The sequence below is a fragment of the Pseudophryne corroboree genome, chromosome 7, assembly GCF_028390025.1.
Source record: "Pseudophryne corroboree isolate aPseCor3 chromosome 7, aPseCor3.hap2, whole genome shotgun sequence".
Taxonomy (NCBI): domain Eukaryota; kingdom Metazoa; phylum Chordata; class Amphibia; order Anura; family Myobatrachidae; genus Pseudophryne; species Pseudophryne corroboree.
Genome location: NC_086450.1, coordinates 76,882,009 through 76,904,133, shown reverse-complemented (window position 1 = coordinate 76,904,133; position 22,125 = coordinate 76,882,009). Strand labels below are relative to the sequence as shown.

The 22,125-nt window shown below is 46.8% G+C and overlaps 1 protein-coding gene across 2 annotated transcripts in view; it reads right to left on the bottom strand.

The window, feature by feature from the left end:
- The window catches only part of CERKL (ceramide kinase like), a 269,313-nt gene that overhangs the window by 3,146 nt on the left and 244,042 nt on the right, over window positions 1–22,125 (bottom strand). Inside the window, exons 7-12 of one of the 2 annotated variants that reach the window (XM_063933330.1) lie at window positions 21,236–21,413; window positions 19,224–19,292; window positions 17,595–17,626; window positions 17,393–17,501; window positions 6,469–6,565; window positions 4,124–4,308 (exon numbers count right to left, since the gene is read on the bottom strand). In XM_063933330.1, coding sequence (XP_063789400.1) covers window positions 4,124–4,308; window positions 6,469–6,565; window positions 17,393–17,501; window positions 17,595–17,626; window positions 19,224–19,292; window positions 21,236–21,413 — 670 coding nt within the window. The remainder of the gene's footprint in view (window positions 1–4,123; window positions 4,309–6,468; window positions 6,566–17,392; window positions 17,502–17,594; window positions 17,627–19,223; window positions 19,293–21,235; window positions 21,414–22,125) is intronic. The other variant, XM_063933331.1, reaches the window with a different exon arrangement.

Genomic DNA, 22,125 nt, shown 5'->3' with positions numbered 1-22,125 from the left:
ACTGATAGTGACAGTCCTGTACCACAATCTTGAGGTACTCCTGGTGAGGAGGGTAAATGGGGACATGCAGGTAAGTATCCTTGATGTCCAGAGAGACCCTGTAATCCCCCTCGTCCAGGATCGCAATAATCGCCCTGAACGATTCCATCTTGAACTTGAATCTTTTGTTATATGTGTTCAAGGATTTTAAAGTTAAGATGGGTCTCACCGAACCGTCCGGTTTCGGTACCACAAACATTGTGGAAAAGTAACCCCTTTCCTGTTGAAGGAGGGGTACCTTGATAATCACTTGCTGTGAATACAGTTTTTTGGATAGCCACCAACACTGCCTCCCTGGCAGAGGGAGTTGCCGGTAAGGCAGATTTTAGGAAACGGCGGGGGGGAGACGTCTCGAATTCCAGCCTGTACCTCTGAGATACTGTTTGAAGAACCCAGGGATCCACCTGTGAGAGAGCCCACTGTGCGCTGAAATTTCTGAGACGGGCCCCCACCGTACCCGGGTCCGCCTGAGCAGCCCCAGCGTCATGCTGTGGACTTACCGGACGCAGGGGAGGACTTCTGCTCCCGGGAACTAGCTGTCTGCTGCAGCTTTTTCCCTCTACCTTTTCCTCTTGGCAGAAAAGATGAGCCTCTAGCCCTCTACTTTTCTGGGGCCGAAGGGACTGTACCTGATAATACAGTGCTTACTTTTGCTGTGGGGTAGCTTGTGGCAAAAGTTTTGATTTCCCAGCCGTAGCTGTGGAAACGAGGTCTAAAAGACCATCCCCAAACACTTCCACCCCCTTCTAGGGCAAACTTCCATGTGCCGTTTTGAACCGGCATCGCCCGACCATTGCCGAGTCCATAACCCCCGTCTGGCGGCAATGGTTTTACATAGCGCTTATTAGTGATGCCAGTCTGCAAATATCCCTCTGTGTATCACGCATGTATAAGACAGCGTCTTTTATATGCTCTATTTTCAGCAAAATATTGTCCCTATCTATAGTATAAATATTATCCGACAGGGAATCTGACCACGCAGCTGCCGCACTGCACATCCATGCCTAGGCAATAGCAGGTCTCAATATAATGGCCGTGTGTGTGTATATAGCTTTAAGGGTAGTTTTCTGCTTTCTATCAGCAGGTCCTTCAGGACGGCCGTATCCGTGACAGTAGTGCCACCTTTTTTAATAAGCGTGTAACCGCTTTATCTACCCTAGGGGTTATTTCCCAACCTGACCTATCCTCTGGCGGAAAAGGGTACGCTGCTTAGAAATTATCAATTTCTTATCGGGGGAAGTCCACGCTTCCTCACACACCTCATATCAATTCCTCTGATGCAGGAAAACTACTGGTAGTTTTCTGTCACCAAACATAATACCCTTTTTTGTGGTATCTGGGGTATTATCAGAAATGTGTAATACATTTTTCATTGCCTCAATCATGTAACGGGTGGCCCTATTGGAAGGTACACTAGTCTCATCGTCGTCGACACTGGAGTCGGTATCCGTGTCAACATCTGTGTCTGCCATCTGAGGTAGCGGGCGTTTTAGAGCCCCGGATGACATGTGAGACGCTTGGACAGGCACAAGCTGAGCAGCCGGCTGTCCTATGTCGTCAAACCTTTTATGTAAGGAGTTGACACTGTCACGAAATTCCTTCCATAAGTCCATCCACACCGGTGTCGACCCCGCAGGGGGTGACATCCCATTCACAGGCATTTGCTCCGCCTCCACATCATTATCCTCATCATACATGTCGATACAGCAGTACCGACACACAGCACACACACAGGGAATGCTCTGACAGAGGACAGGACCCCACAAAGCCCTTTGGGGAGACAGAGGGAGAGTATGCCAGCACACACCAGAGCGCTATATATCACAGGGATATCACCTATAGAGAGTGTTTTCCCTTATAGCTGCATAATATATATATATACTGCGCCTAATTTGTGCCCCCCCTCTCTTTTTAACCCTTTTCTGTAGTGCAGGACTGCAGGGGAGAGCCAGGGAGCGATCCCTCCAGCAGAGCTGTGAGGGAAAATGGCGCCAGTGTGCTGAGGGAGATGGCTCCGCCCCTTTTTCGGCGGGCTTTCTCCCGCTATTGTAAAAGTTCTGGCAGGGGTTAATAAACACCTATATAGCCCCTGGGGCTATATATGGTGTCAGTTCGCCAGCCAAGGTGTTAATATTGCTGCTCAGGCCCCCCCCAGCGCCCTGCACCCATCAGTGACCGCAGTGTGTGGTGTGCATGAGGAGCAATGGCGCACAGCTGCAGTGCTGTGCGCTACCTTGGAGAAGACAGAAGTCTTCAGCCGCCGATTTTCCGGACCACCTTCTTGCTTCTGGCTCTGTAAGGGGGACGGCGGCGCGGCTCCGGAAACGGACGACGAGGTCGGGTCCTGTGTTCGATCCCTCTGGAGCTAATGGTGTCCAGTAGCCTAAGAAGCCCAAGCTACCACCACTTAGGTAGGTACGCTTCTTCTCCCCTTAGTCCCTCGGTGCAGTGAGCCTGTTGCCAGCAGGTCTCACTGAAAATAAAAAACCTAAACTATACTTTCTTCCTAGGAGCTCAGGAGAGCCCCTAGTGTGCATCCAGCTCAGCCGGGCACAGAAATCTAACTGAGGCTTGGAGGAGGGTCATAGGGGGAGGAGCCAGTGCACACCAGATAGTCCTAAAGCTTTCTTTAGATGTGCCCAGTCTCCTGCGGAGCCGTCTATTCCCCATGGTCCTTACGGAGTCCCCAGCATCCACTAGGACGTCAGAGAAATAAACAATAAGAATCTTTTTTTCAAGAATGTTATTGAGGTTTTAATTTACAAGTAGACAAAACACCATGTTGTGATCATACGATTCCGTAACAGTTAACAAGAAACAAAATAGCCAAGACCTTTTCACTGCGTATATGTCTTAAAAAAAATCCAAAACAATATATGGGGAAGAAATGATTTTATGCATATGCTTTCAGTACTATTAATCAGGTATTGAGTAATCAGGGTGGTCTCATCTCTCAATTGACCCGACTACAGCAGGATGGTCTATATTCATGGGGCTCCGGTTTTCTGCCAAGTGGGTGGGGCATCACTGGAACATGGTCGTGGTTAAAAAGGATACAGCGTGGTTTGTATGGAAAAAAAAAAGTGATGGGAGTTTCATTTATTTTCGTCTTGAGGAAATGTTAAATGTTATGATCAGGTTCATAGGTTTCACTATATATATTATATACCAGATCAAATGATACAAAGCTCTTTTGTAGAAGAGCCAATTTGGGCACCTCCCAAAGTATGTGTGCGTATATATATATATATATATATATATATATAGCTATTTGGCAAGGGGTAGTGAGCTGAAATGTGCAAAAAGTGACCCGTTGAGCCAGCAAATGGAACTTTTCCCATCGCGTCCATTAGTTTGGTCGGGTTTAGCCACTTTACACAGCTAAACCCAACATCTATGGGCGCAATCAGTGCGATAAAGATGAATTGAATATCGCCCCGCGATCTCCTACCACTTTAGACGGGACATCTGGCACGATATAACAATTGAATATCGTCCAATAAATCACATGAACATAATCACAGAGCCACCGCTGTATCAATCACAAGCTTAAACAGTACCAGCTCTCAGAGACACAGGAAAGCAGCATGTCACTGCCTCACTATGACAGAGATTTCTGAATGTCGCAAAATGTCAAATTTACCACATAACTGGAATTATATCACATCAGACCTCATCGCACATGACTTGTACAATGATGATCTATTCATAAAATGTGAACAGGACTTCCCTGAGCATCCACTGCAGAATCGGCAAACGTGTTTCACCCTACATTATCTCCACATAGAGCTATTTATCACAGCAGGGACCATTTTAAAAGATAGATATACCACTAATGGGTGTGTGGTTGAACGCAATTGGCAAGGCATGTGTATATCAGAGCGATCCAACCTGAATGAGCTCCTTAATACCAAAACAAGAACTTTGAAGTCACTTACAACATATTATTAGCTCAGTGGCATTACAGTTCTAACACCGTTCAGCAAAGCATAATAATACTCTCATTAGTAGAAAACTGCAGCCAACAATAGAAGTCGCGCCAAGAGTGTTTTTGCAAGAGAATAATTCCAGCGGAGGTACTCACCTGACCTGAACTTCACAGGATGCTTCCAGCAAATCTCCATCAATATTCCATGCATGGACGTCTTCACTAGGGCATGGTCGCACTTTCCCATTTTCTTCATATAAGCCATTAGCGTGACAGCTAATGTTCCTGGGGTGTAATTTAACTTCTTTAACCAAGTGAGTTTCAACAAAAGGAAAATTAAACTGAAAAAAAAAAAATATAGCAAATCCGTGAAATAAAGAGTTAATTGCCAAGGTTTAAGCAGTTTTTCTTATGGATATTCATCTATAAACTTGTACAATTGTTCTGTACAGAATGAATGATTATGTACTAACATCTATGGACATCTCAAGACGATTACCTTGTCTATTTTATTATCTTAGTTCCCATACCTTCCGAAAATCCAGGGGGTTGATGTAGTATACTTGACCCATACACCTGCAGCTCTTGTAGTCCACTTTGTAGATCTGCCTCTTTATAATCTATCATTCCCTCATTATCTGCAAAAAGAATTGACCCCAAGCTGCCCTCTCTCTCTGTATTTGCAGTGTAAGGAAACGATTCCAGCAATTTCTTCTAGAACTCAAGAGATATGTTCTATTGGCTACATGGGTCCAATGTCAAAACAGGGAAATTTCTAGGAAAGTGAAATGTCCCTTTACTGAAACTCAACTCCCATAAATTCTTTGTAAATCAGACCCGCCACCTACAGTATGTGCAGTGGGGACATCCACTTTTGTTGTCTGAACTAGTATGCAGCCCATCAAGCTATTGCCTTTCTGATATTGAGGCCAACGCATCTAGATGACAGGTCAAAGGAACTTTCACATTATAGGTTCATTTGCCCTTCCCACGTGGAATAGGTGTAAGATTATACACACAGCAGAACATGTTATTCGTTTAAAAAGTGAACATGCCGTAACCCATAGCAACTACTTTAACTTTGCTAGTAAATAAGACACTCTGTGAAGACGGAATCCAGTCAGGATCCCAACAGTTGGGATTCCCGCTGCCAAAATACCAACGCCGGAATTCCGATACAGCAGAGAATGCCGGCGTCGGCATACCGACACCTGGGATCCCGAGCGTCCCACTGATAGGCCGCAAGAGAGGTAAGCCGTGGGGGGGGGGGGGGGTTTAGGATTAGGCTGCAGGAAGGGGGGTTAGGTTTAGGCACCCCCAGGGAGGGTTAGGGTTAGGCTGCAGGGGGTGAAGGGTTAGGTTTACGGTGCGGGAAGGGGGGGTAGGGTTAGGCACCACTGGGGAGGGTTAGGGTAAACTGCAGGGTTTGGAGGGTTAGGTTTACAGTGCGGGAAGGGAGGTTAGGGTTAGGCACCTACAGGGAGGGTTAGGGTTAGGCTATGGAAGGGTGGGCAGGGTTAGGTTTAGGTTGCAGGGAGGGATAGGGGGCCATTGGGGGAAGATAAGTATACTGTTGGGAGTCACACGGTCAGGATGCCGCAGTCAGTATTCTGACGCTAGCATCCCGACAACACGCTTTGCAAACCCAACCTGTGAAGACATATAGGCCCTCATTCCGAGTTGTTCGCTCGCTAGCTGCTTTTAGCAGCATTACACACGCTAAGCCGCCGCCCTCTGGGAGTGTATCTTAGCTTAGCAGAATTGCGAACGAAAGATTAGCAGAATTGCGATTAGAAATTTCTTAGCAGTTTCTGAGTAGCTCCAGACTTACTACTACACTGCGATCAGTTCAGTCAGTTTCGTTCCTGGTTTGACGTCACAAACACACCCAGCGTTCGCCCAGACACTCCCCCGTTTCTTCAGACACTCCCGCGTTTTTCCCAGAAACGGTAGCGTTTTTCCGCACACTCCCATAAAACGGCAAGTATCCGCCCAGAAACACCCACTTCCTGTCAATCACACAACGATCACCAGAACGAAGAAAAATCCTCGTTAGGCCGTGAGTAAAATACCAAACTTTTGTGCTAATTTACTTGGCGCAGGCGCACTGCAAACATTGCGCATGCGCAGTCTGCGACTAATCGCTCCGTAGCGAAAAAAAATAACGAGCGAACAACTCGGAATGACCCCCATAATTCAAAAAAATTACACCTTTATTACCTGCCAACTTCTTCTTTTCAAATATCTTTGACAGAAATGCCTTTTTGTATATTAGTTTGTGCTGTATGTGCTGTTCTCCAGCTCACTGGCTTCAGTAGTAAACATTACTAATAGTATGGGGCATGGATTAAACGGGCTAAGCCGCATTAGTCTGATTTGTGATTTACAAGTCAGTCGCATAATTGCTAATGTACTCCGACAGGGCCGGGATGTAAAGTCTTCTTAAGAGGACATCAACATTAATCTGTCTGTTATTTAACAAATATGTTGGGGATCAGTACCTGGTTTTTCAACGTGGCGTAGCGTTTCAGATGCCTCACAAACTCTGGTCTTGACGTATTATGTACAACAGTAAGTGACATAGTTCCGTCGTTTAACCTAGAAAAGAGAAAATAGCAGCGTATAAATCAAGAGAAATATTTGTGTAAAAAACCCTTAAATTATATATTAAAGATGTGTGGCGTTCCACCAACTTTCTAACGTATCTAACCTCTCTAACCTTTCTCCCACACACAACACGTAACACCACACTCATATCGCCCATATGTAACACCACACTTAGGGCGCTACACTGAACACCACACTCACATGTAACACCACACTCAGAGTGCCAACATGTAACAACACAATCAGAGCACCTACACATAGCACCACACTCACATCGCCTATATGTAACACCACACTCAGGGCGCCTACACGTAATGCAACACCCACATCGCCCATAAGTAACACCACACTCAGGGCACCTACACGTTACACCACACTCAGAGCGCCTACACGTTACACCACACTCAGAGCACCTACACGTTACACCACACTCACATCACTCATATGTAACACCACACTCAGGGCGCCTACACATAACGCAACACTCACATCGCCCATATGTAACACCATACTCAGGGCGCTCACGTGTAACACCACACTCAGAGCACCTACACGTAATGCTGCACTCACATCGCCTATATGTAACACCACACTCAGGGTGCCTACACGTTACACCACATTCAGAGCGCCTACACGTTACACCACATTCAGAGCGCCTACACGTTACACCACACTCAGAGCGACTACACGTTACACCACACTCAGAGCGCCTACACGTTACACCACATTCAGAGCGCCTACACGTTACACCACACTCAGAGCGCCTACACAATACACCACATTCAGAGCGCCTACACGTTACACCACACTCAGAGCGCCTACACAATACACCACATTCAGAGCGCCTACACGTTACACCACATTCAGAGCGCCTACACGTTACACCACACTCAGAGCACCTACACGTTACACCACATTCAGAGCGCCTACACGTTACACCACATTCAGAGCGCCTACACGTTACACCACACTCAGAGCACCTACACGTTACACCACATTCAGAGCGCCTACACGTTACACCACACTCAGAGCACCTACACGTTACACCACATTCAGAGCGCCTACACGTTACACCACATTCAGAGCGCCTACACGTTACACCACACTCAGAGCGCCTACACGTTACACCACACTCAGAGCACCTACACGTTACACCACATTCAGAGCGCCTACACGATACACCACACTCAGAGCGCCTACACGATACACCACACTCAGAGCGCCTACACGATACACCACACTTAGTGCGCCTATACGTAACGCCTCCAGGAGGTGAAAAGATGAGAGATTAATATTGTCTGAAGGCAAAAATACTACGCCCCGTTTATCTCATAAGTGTATAGCAAAGCAGAATAATTTTGCACTTTATACATAAACGAGTTACCAGCCCGTCAAAATGGCGGAACTATAAACAATAATGTAAGTGCCAGCAGCTGTGCCCGCCCGAATGGAGCAACAATTGGATTGCTCCGTCGGGCGCCATCTAGTGGCCGCCGGCGTGCAAAAAAACCCAAAAAACTTGAATTCCCCCCATAGAGGCGAGAAGCCGCGTTAGCCTTTTATTATATAGGGTGATAAGAACTTGGGATTCTTCTGGGATGGAAGATTTTTCATTGGTGAGATATCAGGAATGGAGCTTCAATATGAGACTAAAGGCCCGTACATACTGGTCGATGTATCGCCCGTTCTCTTGAACGGCCGATACATCGCGGGTTTGTCGGCCAGTGTGTACGGGCGATACGTCTGTGAACTCCGTCGTTCACAGACGTATCGCGTCGGCCGCGCAGCACAGCCGACAGCCAATATATCTAACGATATATTGGCGCGTGCTGTGTGTGTACGGGGCGGTCGTCCGACCGCCCGTACACATGCTGCGGCGGCCGGCGGTGATTGACAGGTGAACTGGGCGGGCGCGAGCGCCCGCCCGCCCAGTTCATGACGTCAGTCCCCCGACGGATCGGGCTGTGTGTATGCACAGCACACTGCCCTATCCGTACATTGGCCCTCATTCCGAGTCGTTCGCTCGGTAATTTTCTTCGCATCGCAGTGAAATTCCGCTTAGTACGCATGCGCAATATTCGCACTGCGACTGCGCCAAGTAATTTTACAATGAAGATAGTATTTTTACTCACGGCTTTTTCTTCGCTCCGGTGATCGTAGTGTGATTGACAGGAAATGGGTGTTACTGGGCGGAAACACGGCGTTTTCGGGGCGTGTGGATAAAAACGCTACCGTTTCCGGAAAAAACGCAGGAGTGGCTGGAGAAACGGAGGAGTGTCTGGGCGAACGCTGGGTGTGTTTATGACGTCAAACCAGGAACGACAAGCACTGAACTGATCGCACAGGCAGAGTAAGTCTGGAGCTACTCTGAAACTGCTAAGTAGTTTGTAATCGCAATATTGCGAATACATCGGTCGCAATTTTAAGCAGCTAAGATTCACTCCCAGTAGGCGTAGGCTTAGCGTGAGCAACTCTGCTAAATTCGCCTTGCGAGCGATCAACTCGGAATGAGGGCCATAGATATATCTGCAGATCAATTGATCTGCAGATATATCTAATAGTGTGTACCCACCTTAGTGCTGGGTACACACTGGCAGATATATTGGCCAATCAGTTGGTTGTCCAATATATCTTTTGCTGATCTGCAGGTGTGTACAAGCAATTTGTCTGTGAAAGACGTCTTTCACAGATATATTGCATCTGCTGTGCAACACAGCAGATGGCCAATATATCTGCAGATATATTAATGCATCTTTCAGTGTGTATGAACAATCCCCATCTGCATATATAGCTGCAGATAGATTGAACAGCAGATATATCTTTAAGATATATTGGTGCATCTTTCCGTGTGTATGAACCACCACCATCTGCAGATATATCTGCAGATCAATTGAACTGCAGATATATCTGCTAGTGTGTACCCAGCTGACATTTCTGCCTACTCTCAGCCACGCCAGACCAAACATATTGGAATCACAATGTCCCAATTGTCATTGCAAAAGCAACAACTAAACTTTATGTGATTCAACAGCAGAGCCAGCGATTAGGGGTGGTTAATGGGGTACATCTATGTATTGTAAGGGGAACTCCAAGTGACCATTCAATTCATACATAGATCCCACACATATTGCCAGGTGGTCTTCAGGTTGCCGACTGTCGGGATCCCGGTGCACAGTATACCGGCGCCGGAATCCCGACAGCCGGCATACCGACAGATTTTCTCCCTCGTGGGTGTCCATGACACCCCTGGAGGGAGAATAAATAGCGCGCGCCACCGTGCCCGCAACGTGGCGAGTGCAGCGAGCCCGCAAGGGGCTCATTTGCGCTCGCCACGCTGTCGGTATGCCGGCGGTCGGGCTCACGGCGCCGGTATGCTGGTCTCCGGGAGCCTGGCCGCCGGCATACCATACTATACCCATTGCCATAACCAAAACTATTTCAGAATGTTCTCCAACTGTATTATAATGATGTTCACATGCCTACTGTATACAAAAATCGGTTAACTTGCAGCATCTTAGGATACTGTATGTAACAATCCCCCCCCACCACCCTTATACGAATGACGACTGTCTACATATCCTACAATGCTGTGTGCCGGTGAAGCCAAACTCACCATTTTGCTAAATCTTACCCCCTAATTCCTGTGTGAGCCACAAAGCATGACAATAATTGACATTTTCTGGTTATGATACAAACAATAAATAGCATACAAAATAAGATTTTACTCACCGGTAAATCTATTTCTCGTAGTCCGTAGTGGATGCTGGGACTCCGTAAGGACCATGGGGAATAGCGGCTCCACAGGAGACTGGGCACTACTAAAGAAAGCTTTAGGACTACCTGGTGTGCACTGGCTCCTCCCACTATGACCCTCCTCCAGACCTCAGTTAGGATACTGTGCCCGGAAGAGCTGACACAATAAGGAAGGATTTTGAATCCCGGGTAAGACTCATACCAGCCACACCAATCACACCGTATAACTCGCGATACTATACCCAGTTAACAGTATGAAATATAACTGAGCCTCTCAACAGATGGCTCAACAATAACCCTTTAGTTAGGCAATAACTATATACAAGTATTGCAGACAATCCGCACTTGGGATGGGCGCCCAGCATCCACTACGGACTACGAGAAATAGATTTACCGGTGAGTAAAATCTTATTTTCTCTGACGTCCTAAGTGGATGCTGGGACTCCGTAAGGACCATGGGGATTATACCAAAGCTCTCAAACGGGCGGGAGAGTGCGGATGACTCTGCAGCACCGAATGAGCAAACTCTAGGTCCTCCTCAGCCAGGGTATCAAACTTGTAGACTCTTGCAAAAGTGTTTGAACCCGACCAAGTAACAGCTCGGCAAAATTGTAAAGCCGAGACCCCTCGGGCAGCCGCCCAAGAAGAGCCCCTTTCCTCGTGGAATGGGCTTTTACAGATTTAGGGTGCGGCAGTCCAGCCGCAGAATGTGCAAGTTGAATCGTGCTACAGATCCAGCGAGCAATAGTCTGCTTAGAAGCAGGAGCACCCAGCTTGTTGGGTGCATATAGGATAAATAGCGAGTCAGTTTTCCTGACTCCAGCCGTCCTGGAAACATATATTTTTCAGGGCCCTGACTACGTCCAGTAACTTGGAATCCTCCAAGTCCCAAGTAGCCGCAGGCACCACAATAGGTTGGTTCACATGAAACACTGATACCAACTTAGGAAGGAATTGGGAACGAGTCCTCAATTCCGCCCTATCCATATAAAAAAATCAGATAAGGGCTTTTGCATGATAAAGCCGCCAATTCTGATACACGCCTGGCCGACGCCAGGGCCAACAGCATGACCACTTTCCACGTGAGGTATTTTAGCTCCACGGATTTAAGTGGCTCAACCCAATGCGACTTCAGGAAATCCAACTCCACGTTGAGATCCCACGGTGCCACTGGAGGCACAAACGGGGGCTGACTATGCAGCACTCCCTTAACAAAAGTCTGAACTTCAGGCAGTGAAGCCAGTTCTATTTTGGAAGAAAATCGATAGAGCCGAAATCTGGACCTTAATGGAACCCAATTTTAGGCCCATAGTCATCCCTGACTGTAGGAAGTGCAGAAATCGACCTAGCTGAAATTCCTCCGTTGGGGCCTTCCTGGCCTCACAGCACGCAACATATTTCCGCCATATGCGGTGATAATGGTTTGCGCTCACTTCTTTCCTAGCTTTAATTAGCGTAGGGATAACTTCCTCCGGAATGCCCTTTTCCTTCAGGATCTGGCGTTCAACCGCCATGCCGTCAAACGCAGCCGCGGTACGTCTTGGAACAGACAGGCCCCCTGCTGCAGCAGGTCCTGTCTGAGCGGCAGAGGCCATGGGTCCTCTGAGATCATTTTTTGGAGTTCTGGGTACCAAGCTCTTCTTGGCCAATCCGGAACAATGAGTATAGTTCTTACTCCTCTCCTTCTTCTTATTCTCATTACCGTGGGTATGAGAGGCAGAGAAGGGAACACATACACCGACTGGTACACCCACGGTGTTACCAGAGCGTCCACAGCTATCGCCTGAGGGTCCCTTGACCTGGCGCAATATCTTTTTAGCTTTTTGTTGAGGCGGGACGCCATCATGTCCACCTGTGGCCTTTCCCAACGGTGTACAATCATTTGGAAGACTTCTGGATGAAGTCCCCACTCTCCCGGGTGGAGGTCGTGTCTGCTGAGAAAGTCTGCTTCCCAATTGTCCACTCCGGGAATGAACACTGCTGACAGTGCTAACACATGATTTTCCGCCCATCGGAGAATCCTTGTGGCTTCTGCCATCGCCATCCTGCTTCTTGTGCCGCCCTGTCGGTTTACATGAGCGACCGCCGTGATGTTGTCTGACTGGATCAGCACCGGCCGGTGTTGAAGCAGGGTCTAGCCTGACTTAGGGCATTGTAAATGGCCCATAGTTCCAGAATATTTATGTGTAGGGAAGTCTCCTGACTTGTCCATAGTCCTTGGAAGTTTCTTCCCTGTGTGACTGCCCCCCAGCCTCGAAGGCTGGCATCCGTGGTCACCAGGACCCAGTCCTGTATGCCGAATCTGCGGCCCTCTAGAAGATGAGCACTCTGCAGCCACCACAACAGCGACACCCTGGCCCTTGGAGACAGGGTTATCCGTCGATGCATCTGAAGATGCGACCCAGACCACTTGTTCAACAGATCCCACTGGAAGATCCTTGCATGGAACCTGCCGAATGGAATTTCTTCGTAAGAAGCTACCATCTTTCCCAGGGCTCACGTGCATTGATGCACCGACACCTGTATTTGTATTAGGAGGTCTCTGTCTAGAGACGACAACTCCTTGGACTTCCCCTCCGGGAGAAACCCTTTTTTCTTGTTCTGTGTCCAGAACCATACCCAGGAACAGTAGATGCGTCGTAGGAACCAGCTGCGACTTTGGAATATTCAGAATCCAGCCGTGCTGTTGTAGCACTTCTCGAGATAGTGCTATTCCGACGAACAACTGCTCCCTGGACCTCGCCTTTATAAGGAGATCGTCCAAGTACGGGATAATTATTTCGGCCATTACCTTGGTAAATACCCTCGGTGCCGGGGACAGACCAACGGCAACGTCTGGAATTGGTAATGACAAACCTGTACCACAATTTTGAGGTACTCCTGGTGAGGAGGGTAAATAGGGACATGCAGGTAAGCATCCTTGATGTCCAGTGATACCATGAAATTCTCCAGGCTTGCAATAATCGCCCTGAGCGATTCCATTTTGAACTTGAACCTTCGTATATAAGTGTTAATGGATTTCAATTTTAGAATGGGTCTCACCGAACCGTCTGGTTTCGGTACCACAAACATTTTGGAATAGTAACCCCGGCCTTGTTGAAGGAGGGGTACCTTGATTTCACCTGCTGGAAGTACAGCTTGTGAATTGCCGCCAGTACTACCTCCCTTCCGAGGGCAGCAGGCAAGGCTGATGTGAGGTAACGGCGAGGGGGAGTCGCCTCGAACTCCAGCTTGTATCCCTGTGATACTACTTGCAGAACCTAGGGATCCACCTGTGGGCAAGCCCACTGGTCCCTGAAGTTCCCGAGACGCGCCCCCACCGCACCTGTCTCCACCTGTGGAGCCCCAGCGTCATGCGGTGGACTCAGAGGAAGCGGGGGAAGATTTTTGATCCTGGGAACTGGCTGTCTGGTGCAGCTTTTTCCTTCTTCCCTTGTCTCTGTGCAGAAAGGAAGCGCCTTTGACCCGCTTGCTTTTCTGAAGCCGAAAGGACTGTACCTGAAAATACTGTGCTTTCTTAGGCTGTGAGGAAACCTGAGGTAAAATGTTTTCTTCCCAGCTGTTGCTGTGGATACGAGGTCCAAGAGACCATCCCCAAACAATTCCTCACCCTTATAAGGCAGAATCTCCATGTGCCTTTTAAAGTCAGCATCACCTGTCCACTGCCGGGTCTCTAATACCCTCCTGGCAGAATGGACATTGCCTTAATTCTGGATGCCAGCCGGCAAATATCCCTCTGTGCATCCCTCATATATAAGACGACGTCTTTAAAATGCTCTATTTTAGCAAAATATTATCTCTGTCTAGGGTATTAATATTGACAGGGTATCAGACCACGCTGCAGCAGCACTATTCATGCTGAGGCAATTGCAAGTCTCAGTATAGTACCTGAGTGTGTATATACAGACTTCAGGATAGCCTCCTGCTTTTTATCAGCAGGCTCCTTCAAAGTGGCCGTATCCTAAAACGGCAGTGCCACCTTTTTTGACAAACGTGTGAGCGCCTTATCCACCCTAGGGGATATCTCCCAACGTGACCTATCCCCTGGCGGGAAAGGGTACACCATCAGAAACTTTTTAGAAATTACCAGTTTCTTATCGGGGGAACCCACGCTTCTTTACACACTTCATTCACTCATCTGATGGGGGAACAAAACACTGGCTGCTTTTTCTCCCCAAACATAAAACCCCTTTTATGTGGTACTTGGGTTCATGTCAGAAATGTGTAACACATTTTTCATTGCCGAGATCATGCAACGGATGTTCCTAGTGGATTGTGTATATGTCTCAATTTCGTCGACACTGGAGTCAGACTCCGTGTCGACATCTGTGTCTGCCATCTGAGGTAACGGGCGTTTTTTGAGCCCCTGATGGCCTTTGAGACGCCTGGGCAGGCGCGGGCTGAGAAGCCGGCTGTCCCACAGCTGTTACGTCATCCAGCCTTTTATGTAAGGAGTTGACATTGTCGGTTAATACCTTCCACCTATCCATCCACTCTGATGTCGGCCCCACAGGGGGCGACATCCCATTTATCGACCTCTGCTCCGCCTCCACATAACCTTCCTCATCCAACATGTCGACACAGCCGTACCGACACACCGCACACACACAGGGAATGCTCTGACTGAGGACAGGACCCAACAAAGTCCTTTGGGGAGACAGAGAGAGAGTATGCCAGCACACACCAGAGCGCTATATAATGCAGGGATTAACACTATAACTGACTGATTTTTCCCCCAATAGCTGCTTGTATACACATATTGCGCCTAAATTTAGTGCCCCCCCTCTCTTTTTAACCCTTTGAGCCTGAAAACTACAGGGGAGAGCCTGGGGAGCTGTCTTCCAGCTGCACTGTGAAGAAAAAATGGCGCCAGTGTGCTGAGGGAGTTAGCCCCGCCCCTTTTTCGTCGCACTTTTCTCCCGCTTTTTTTTAGGAATTCTGGCAGGGGTAATTTATCACATATATATAGCCCTGGGACTATATATTGTGATGATTTGCCAGCCAAGGTGTTTATATTGCTGCTCAGGGCGCCCCCCCCACCCCCCCGGCGCCCTGCACCCATCAGTGACCGGAGTGTGAGGTGTGCATGAGGAGCAATGGCGCACAGCTGCAGTGCTGTGCGCTACCTTGTTGAAGACCGAGGTCTTCTGCCGCCGATTTTCCGGACCACTTCTAGCTTCTGGCTCTATAAGGGGGACGGCGGTGCGGCTCCGGGACCGAACGATCGAGGTCGGGTCCTGTGTTCGATCCCTCTGGAGCTAATGGTGTCCAGTAGTCTAAGAAGCCCAAACTATCTCCAGTCAGGTAGGTTCGCTTCTTCTCCCCTTAGTCCCTCGCTGCAGTAAGTCTGTTGCCAGCAGATCTCACTGTAAAATAAAAAACCTAAATATACTTTCTTTCTAGGAGCTCAGGCGAGCCCCTAGTGTGCATCCAGCTCAGCCGGGCACAAGATTCTAACTGAGGTCTGGAGGAGGGTCATAGTGGGAGGAGCCAGTGCGCACCAGGTAGTCCTAAAGCTTTCTTTAGTTGTGCCCAGTCTCCTGCGGAGCCGCTATTCCCCATGGTCCTTATGGAGTCCCAGCATCCACTTAGGACGTCAGAGAAACAATGTATATGCACTGCTACAGAATTCATGCGAAAATAATTTTTGCTTAACGTTTTTCTAGGGGAACTTCATTATTCAGTCATCAATCTTTTACAAAAAGGTTTGTGCTTTTGAAGACTATGGGATTTAAAGACATGGGTGGTAAGTCAGAGATGGATGCAGCATGTGTGTGGCACCACCCTGATATGCACCCGCAAATAAATTGCGGATGCATCGATTAATTTATTATTATTTATTACCAGTGATTTATATAGCGCACACATATTACGCAGCGCTTTACAGAGAATATTTGGCCATTCACATCAGTCCCTGCCCCAGTGGAGCTTACAATCTATATTCCCTATCACATGTACACACACACACACATTCACACTAGGGTTAATTTTTGCTGGGAGCCAATTAACCTACCAGTATATTTTTGGATTGTGGGTGGAAACCTGAGTACCCAGAGGAAACCCACGCAAGTACGGGGAGACTATACAAACTCCACACAGTTAGGGCCATGGTGGGAACTGAACCCATGACCTCAGTGCTGTGAGGCAGTAATGCTAACCATTACGCCATCCATACTGCCCCGTACTGATTTAAGGTGGACCCCTCCGGCAACATTTATTTTCTCGGAGCGGCTGCGTTTCACGTCATGCAAACACCCCAAAAACGGTCCTGACACGCCTGCATTGTCCAGACCGCACTGACAAAACGCCACATTGCCGCCCCCTTCTCCCTCCCGACGGCCGCCTCTGTCAATCACCTTACAGCCGCAGGTCGCGCAGTTTCGCCTTCGCAGACTTTCTGAGTGCAGCCACTGAATACAGATGGGCGGCTGCCTTTGTGCCTGTATGACCCTCATAGTGTACGAGTTTGTAAAAGTGATTATTTTGCCGCAAAATCAGCACTTTTTACAAACTCATACCATATTTCATTGCCCACTATGTATTGCTAGGAAAATGGTACTTTACGGGCTTATATCACAAACCTCCTTTATAATGGTAAATGTTTGACAGGTAACTCTTGTAGTAAGCACATTTTAATGATCAACAGGGAATCTGTGGTGTCTCTGAATGTTTAAAAAGTTTTCATTTTAAAATGTTTTATTTTATTAATTCCCAATACATTGTAGTATAAATGCTGATTTCATTTACCAGGTGGGAATACAGCTTGGCCCTGTCTGAGGTTTCCCTCCGGGTGCCGTACATGTACAGTATATGCACTGAGCACACACATCTCTAACCTGGGTTACTCCCTGTGTAATGCCATTACAGTAAATATATTTGGAAAATTCTAGCTAGACTACTTGACCTAATTTTACAGATCCTGTAATTGCTGATAATCCATAAGACTGCAGCCCGCCTGTGAGGACAGGGGGGAATCCATCAGCAATCTGCGGAAACATTTCTAGAAAGGTTTCAGATGAAAACTGGTGGTGTTGGGCTGTGTAATTCTTGTAAGCTTCTACTGACCTGGTATTAGGCGCCAAACCTCTTGGGGCCATGGGACACAGGCAGGGGATTGCCATAATGCTGACATTCAGCAGATCGCCCTGGATGTGCTGCCAGCGGTCCGTGTTCTCTGCGAGATGTAAAACACACAGTTATCTTGGCTCATCGCTGTACAGACAGACAGCGGGTAATAATAGCCCACTCCTTTTATTATTACACTCACCAGACTGAATGGAATGATCATTGCTTTTATTTCTACAAGGAAAGACAGAAGGCATTTGTATTAATTAATATAGGCATTTGTGTTTAGATACTAAAGGATCATTAAAGGGTATTTCATATATGGAAAAGGGAAATGTCCTTATAATACAAATAAATCAAATCTCAGAATTCTGTTTGCCATACTGGTTTAAATGGACTTCATCCCCTCTTGCTACATGACCACCAGCTAATAGCCAGAGTAACCGCCGTGTGCAGCGCTGACAGCAGCTAGACGGGCTGAACTGTCATTTTAGACATACGTCTGGTAGCCCCCAGGTTCATTTTGACAGTGAGCTGCTCCACTGTGGCATGTCGGTCGGCCCTCACGCACCTTCGTAGCCAACGTTCACCTCTCACATCAGTGGCACGTGGTGCTCTGCAATTTCCACATCACTTATTCACAATGGTGCCATTTTTCCACTCACGATACACCTTCCCCACAGCGGCACTCAAACAGTTCATAAGCTGCGCTGTGTCAGTAATACTGCCACCCTTGGCCCGAAAACCGATAATCATCTCTTTTTGTACCTCAGATAAATCGCCCTTTTTACCCATTATAGCCAAGAGTGACATGTGTGCAGACGGCCTATCGCACACCTTATATACCCACCAAGCCAGCGCATGACACGTGATGTACTTCATGGGCTATGCGCTGCAGACGTCAAATGTAGGAGGTGGTCATAATAATGTGACTCAACCATGTATAAAAAGGTACTTGCTTATAACTGTTCTGAAATAGTAAATTCTTTTACATTTTCTGTCAAATGTATCTTGGTTATAGATTTTTCGGGATTTCCTTTACTTTCTATGTAATATTTCAAGGCTCTGACGATCAGGGCCCTCCTTCCTCCCTAATGCTATCCTTTCTTCCAGTGCTCTTTGGGTAAGAGTTATCAAAGCTTGACGACAGATAAAGTGGGAAAGAGATAAACTACCAACCAATCAGCTCCTGTCATTTTTAAAGCACAGCCTGTAACATGACAGTTAGCAGTTGATTGGTTAGTACTTTATCTCTCACTACTTTATCTCTCTCTATCTGAGATTTAATAAATCTCCCATTTTGTCTCTCGTAACCTAGTTCCCTTCCACGACTCTGTCTCTGCATGCTCACCCCTTCACTGGGTACGATCTCGTGTAGCACTGAACTGACCCCCACCCCGTGACTTACCTCCACTTGCCTGTGAGTTACCCTGCCCTTACTACTTGTCCTAGTTTGTTGGTTTATCATACTGTATTGTTCCTCAGATATGTCACCCTACAGTTACTGCACTAGGGATAGGTCAGTTTCTCAGTTACCTGTATATTCCATTACAGGGCTGCGGAAACAATGTAGAATCTTAAAAATAAGCTAATAATAATATTATACTGAGATTTATTTTTTCTTAAAGGAAACCTTTATTCTATAAGAAATACATGCAACAGACCTTGACACCATAAGCAAAAATGGTTTATGATTAATAATGTTGATTACCAGGGTAATGTCAAACAGGAAACGTTAGAGAACAAACAGAAGGTGACTTTGCTTGTTGTGAAGGATGGGATTAATGGTATTTGTTAATTATATAACACAGTAAATGAATTGCTCCCTTACTTGTGCTCTCCATGACATGTGACTGTACGGTCCGTTATTGGTAAAAATGACACATCACAGCTCTCCGCTCTGTAATACATGAAAATCACTTACTGGTGGCACCAGTCACCAAAACAGATATTACTTAGCAGATGTTACTAATCAATGTTGATGTATCGTTAAATATACACCTGATGACCCAATTTACTATATGGTATTAAAAAAAGGAAAAATGTTCTAATACTAAGGCCTAGATTTATCAAGCCTTGGAGAGTGATAAATAGCACGGCGATAACGGACAAGCCAACCAGCTCCTAACTGTCATTTGTCAAACTCTGTCTGTGACATGATAGTTAGGAGCGGACTGGTTGGTACTTTATCACCGTGCTATTTATCACTCTGCAAGGCTTGATAAATGGGGGCCTAAGCTGCATGACATGAAACCATCCCTGCAGAAGCTTACGGACAAGGCGTGAGCAGATGCCAAATAGATCTGAACTATTACTGCAATCTGCGCAAAGTAGAAACTTGCCAAAAATACTCTTATAATTCAAGTCCTCAACTTGCTTTACAGTAAATGAATAGGAGTTCATGCAAATTATAATGTTTTCATTGTATTGTAATGAGATTGGTTTCATGCACTATCCTGGTGAAAATTCAGCCTGAAGCAGACAGTGATTTACATTAAAGAGGACAATGATCAGAACGAAACACCAACATCATTCATTGATGTATGTCATCCCGATATCTGAGCGATTATCGTCCGGCTGCGTGCGCACTAAAGGACCTTAGCGATGTCGCTTGTAGTGAAGTTTAATTGGCAAAGGGATTATCAGTCATGGAGCACTTGGGGGAGGCAACGGAAAGTGGAGGCAGAAACGCACCCATTCTGCGTGACCACATGGTTACTCAGTCAATTATGGATCTGCGGTCACCGCAGATCATTCCATAACATTATCATTAGGAAGAGCCCAGTGCCTGTGATGCGGTTAAGATATCGGCTGTCAGGATCCCGACTAGATATAGGGGGTGATTCCGAGTTGTTCGCTCGCTAGCTGCTTTTAGCAGCATTGCACACGCTAAGCCGCCGCCCTCTGGGAGTGTATCTTAGCTTAGCAGAATAGCGAACGAAAGATTAGCAGAATTGCGAATAGAAATTTTTTAGCAGTTTCTGAGTAGCTCCAGACTTACTCAGCCATTGCGACCAGCTCAGTCCTTTTCGTTCCTGGTTTGACGTCACAAACACACCCAGCGTTTGCCCAACCACTCCCCCGTTTCTCCAGCCACTCCTGCGTTTTGCAACTCGAACGCCTGCGTTTTTCCGCACACTCCCATAAAACGGCCAGTTTCCGCCCAGAAACACCTACTTCCTGTCAATCACACTACGATCAGCACAGCGATGAAAAGGCTTCGTTATGTCGTGAGTAAAATACCTAACAGTTATTTTACACAAAAAAGCGCATGCGCTCTGCGAACCTTGCGTATGCGCAGTAAGCGACTAATCGCAGTATAGCAAAAATCGTCAACGAGCGAACAACTCGGAATGACCCCCATAGGCTAGGGTTAGGCTGTGGTGGTTAGGCACCAACTGCGCGGCAGGGGAAGGAAGGTTAGGGTTATTAGGGTTAGGCACCACCAGGGTGAGGTTAGGCACTAAGAGGGGAGGGTAAGGACAGGCTGTGGTAAGGGAGGGTTAGGGGGTAGGGGATAACATACTTACCTTGTCCCTGTCTGGATTTTAAAGATCGGCATCCCATCCGCCAGTCACACATACTGAACCCCAGTGCCTCATTAACACAACATTGAAACCTGCGTATCATTTTCACTGTAGTATAGTATCAAATAAAGGCTGTAAACCATTTAAAAAGCAATATGAAAAAAGAAGGTGGTAGACCACAATGTGATTTACCAGATCTGACATGGATTTACTACCAATTTGCCTTTTCCCTACATACAGTAGATTCTTTGCTACATCACGGACTTGTCAATATTAATGTCTCTACCGCTAAGCAGATAATACAAACTGAACCAACTTTAAATTTGCGAGACTTTTGATAACGGCAAAGTCTCTTCTCTGATTCGGGGGCATCCAGCGATGTCTTTCTGCGAGAGCCAGACTTCTTCCGCCAAATCCAAACATGGATGAAAAGCCGAAGCGCAGCAGCTTGTCGTCACTGCTGAAGGTGCAGGCGTCCACCGCTTGTATGTTCCCTGAAATTCCAAATCAAGTGCGTTACATTCCTCCGGAGGAAAAATAATCTGCCCGACACACTGAAATCTATTTCATGGATTAATTGGCGTGATAAAAGCTATACATACCATATGAGGAGCATAAAATAGTTACTGCATTTTAACAGGGCTTCACATTACCACCGAGGACAGACACTTAACACAAACTAATTTCCTTAACATTTGGCAGATTGTTGCAAGCAATGATTAGCAAAAAAGGCTGCATTCAAAATAGATCTTATTAAAAAGGACAATGATTCTACTGTAACATGATGACCACATCATACGTATAGTTGGAAGTGTTTAGGATATGTCAATGTTTTATGATTACCAAACATTTGCTAACATTTTATGATTCACAGACCGCTGTTAATGGTCTAATTATCACTAGAGATTTTCCATTACTGCATCTGCGCCCCACAAACACGTCCTAATTATTACAGAAAGGTGTATTACTCAGCACACTGATTTTATTTAGGCACAATCATTTATAAGTGGAGATACTCTTTAACGTAACCTATATTTAGATGATCTAATGTCAGATGCGAAATGAAACTGGATGGTTGGGGCGTTTTAACAAAGAAGGGGGCGTCCACATCCCAGTTACCTGTAGGGGTGTAGTTATGATCCCAGCCGCCAGAATGCCGGCAGGGGGCCCAGAACTATACCCACTCGTGGCTGTCCACGTCACCCA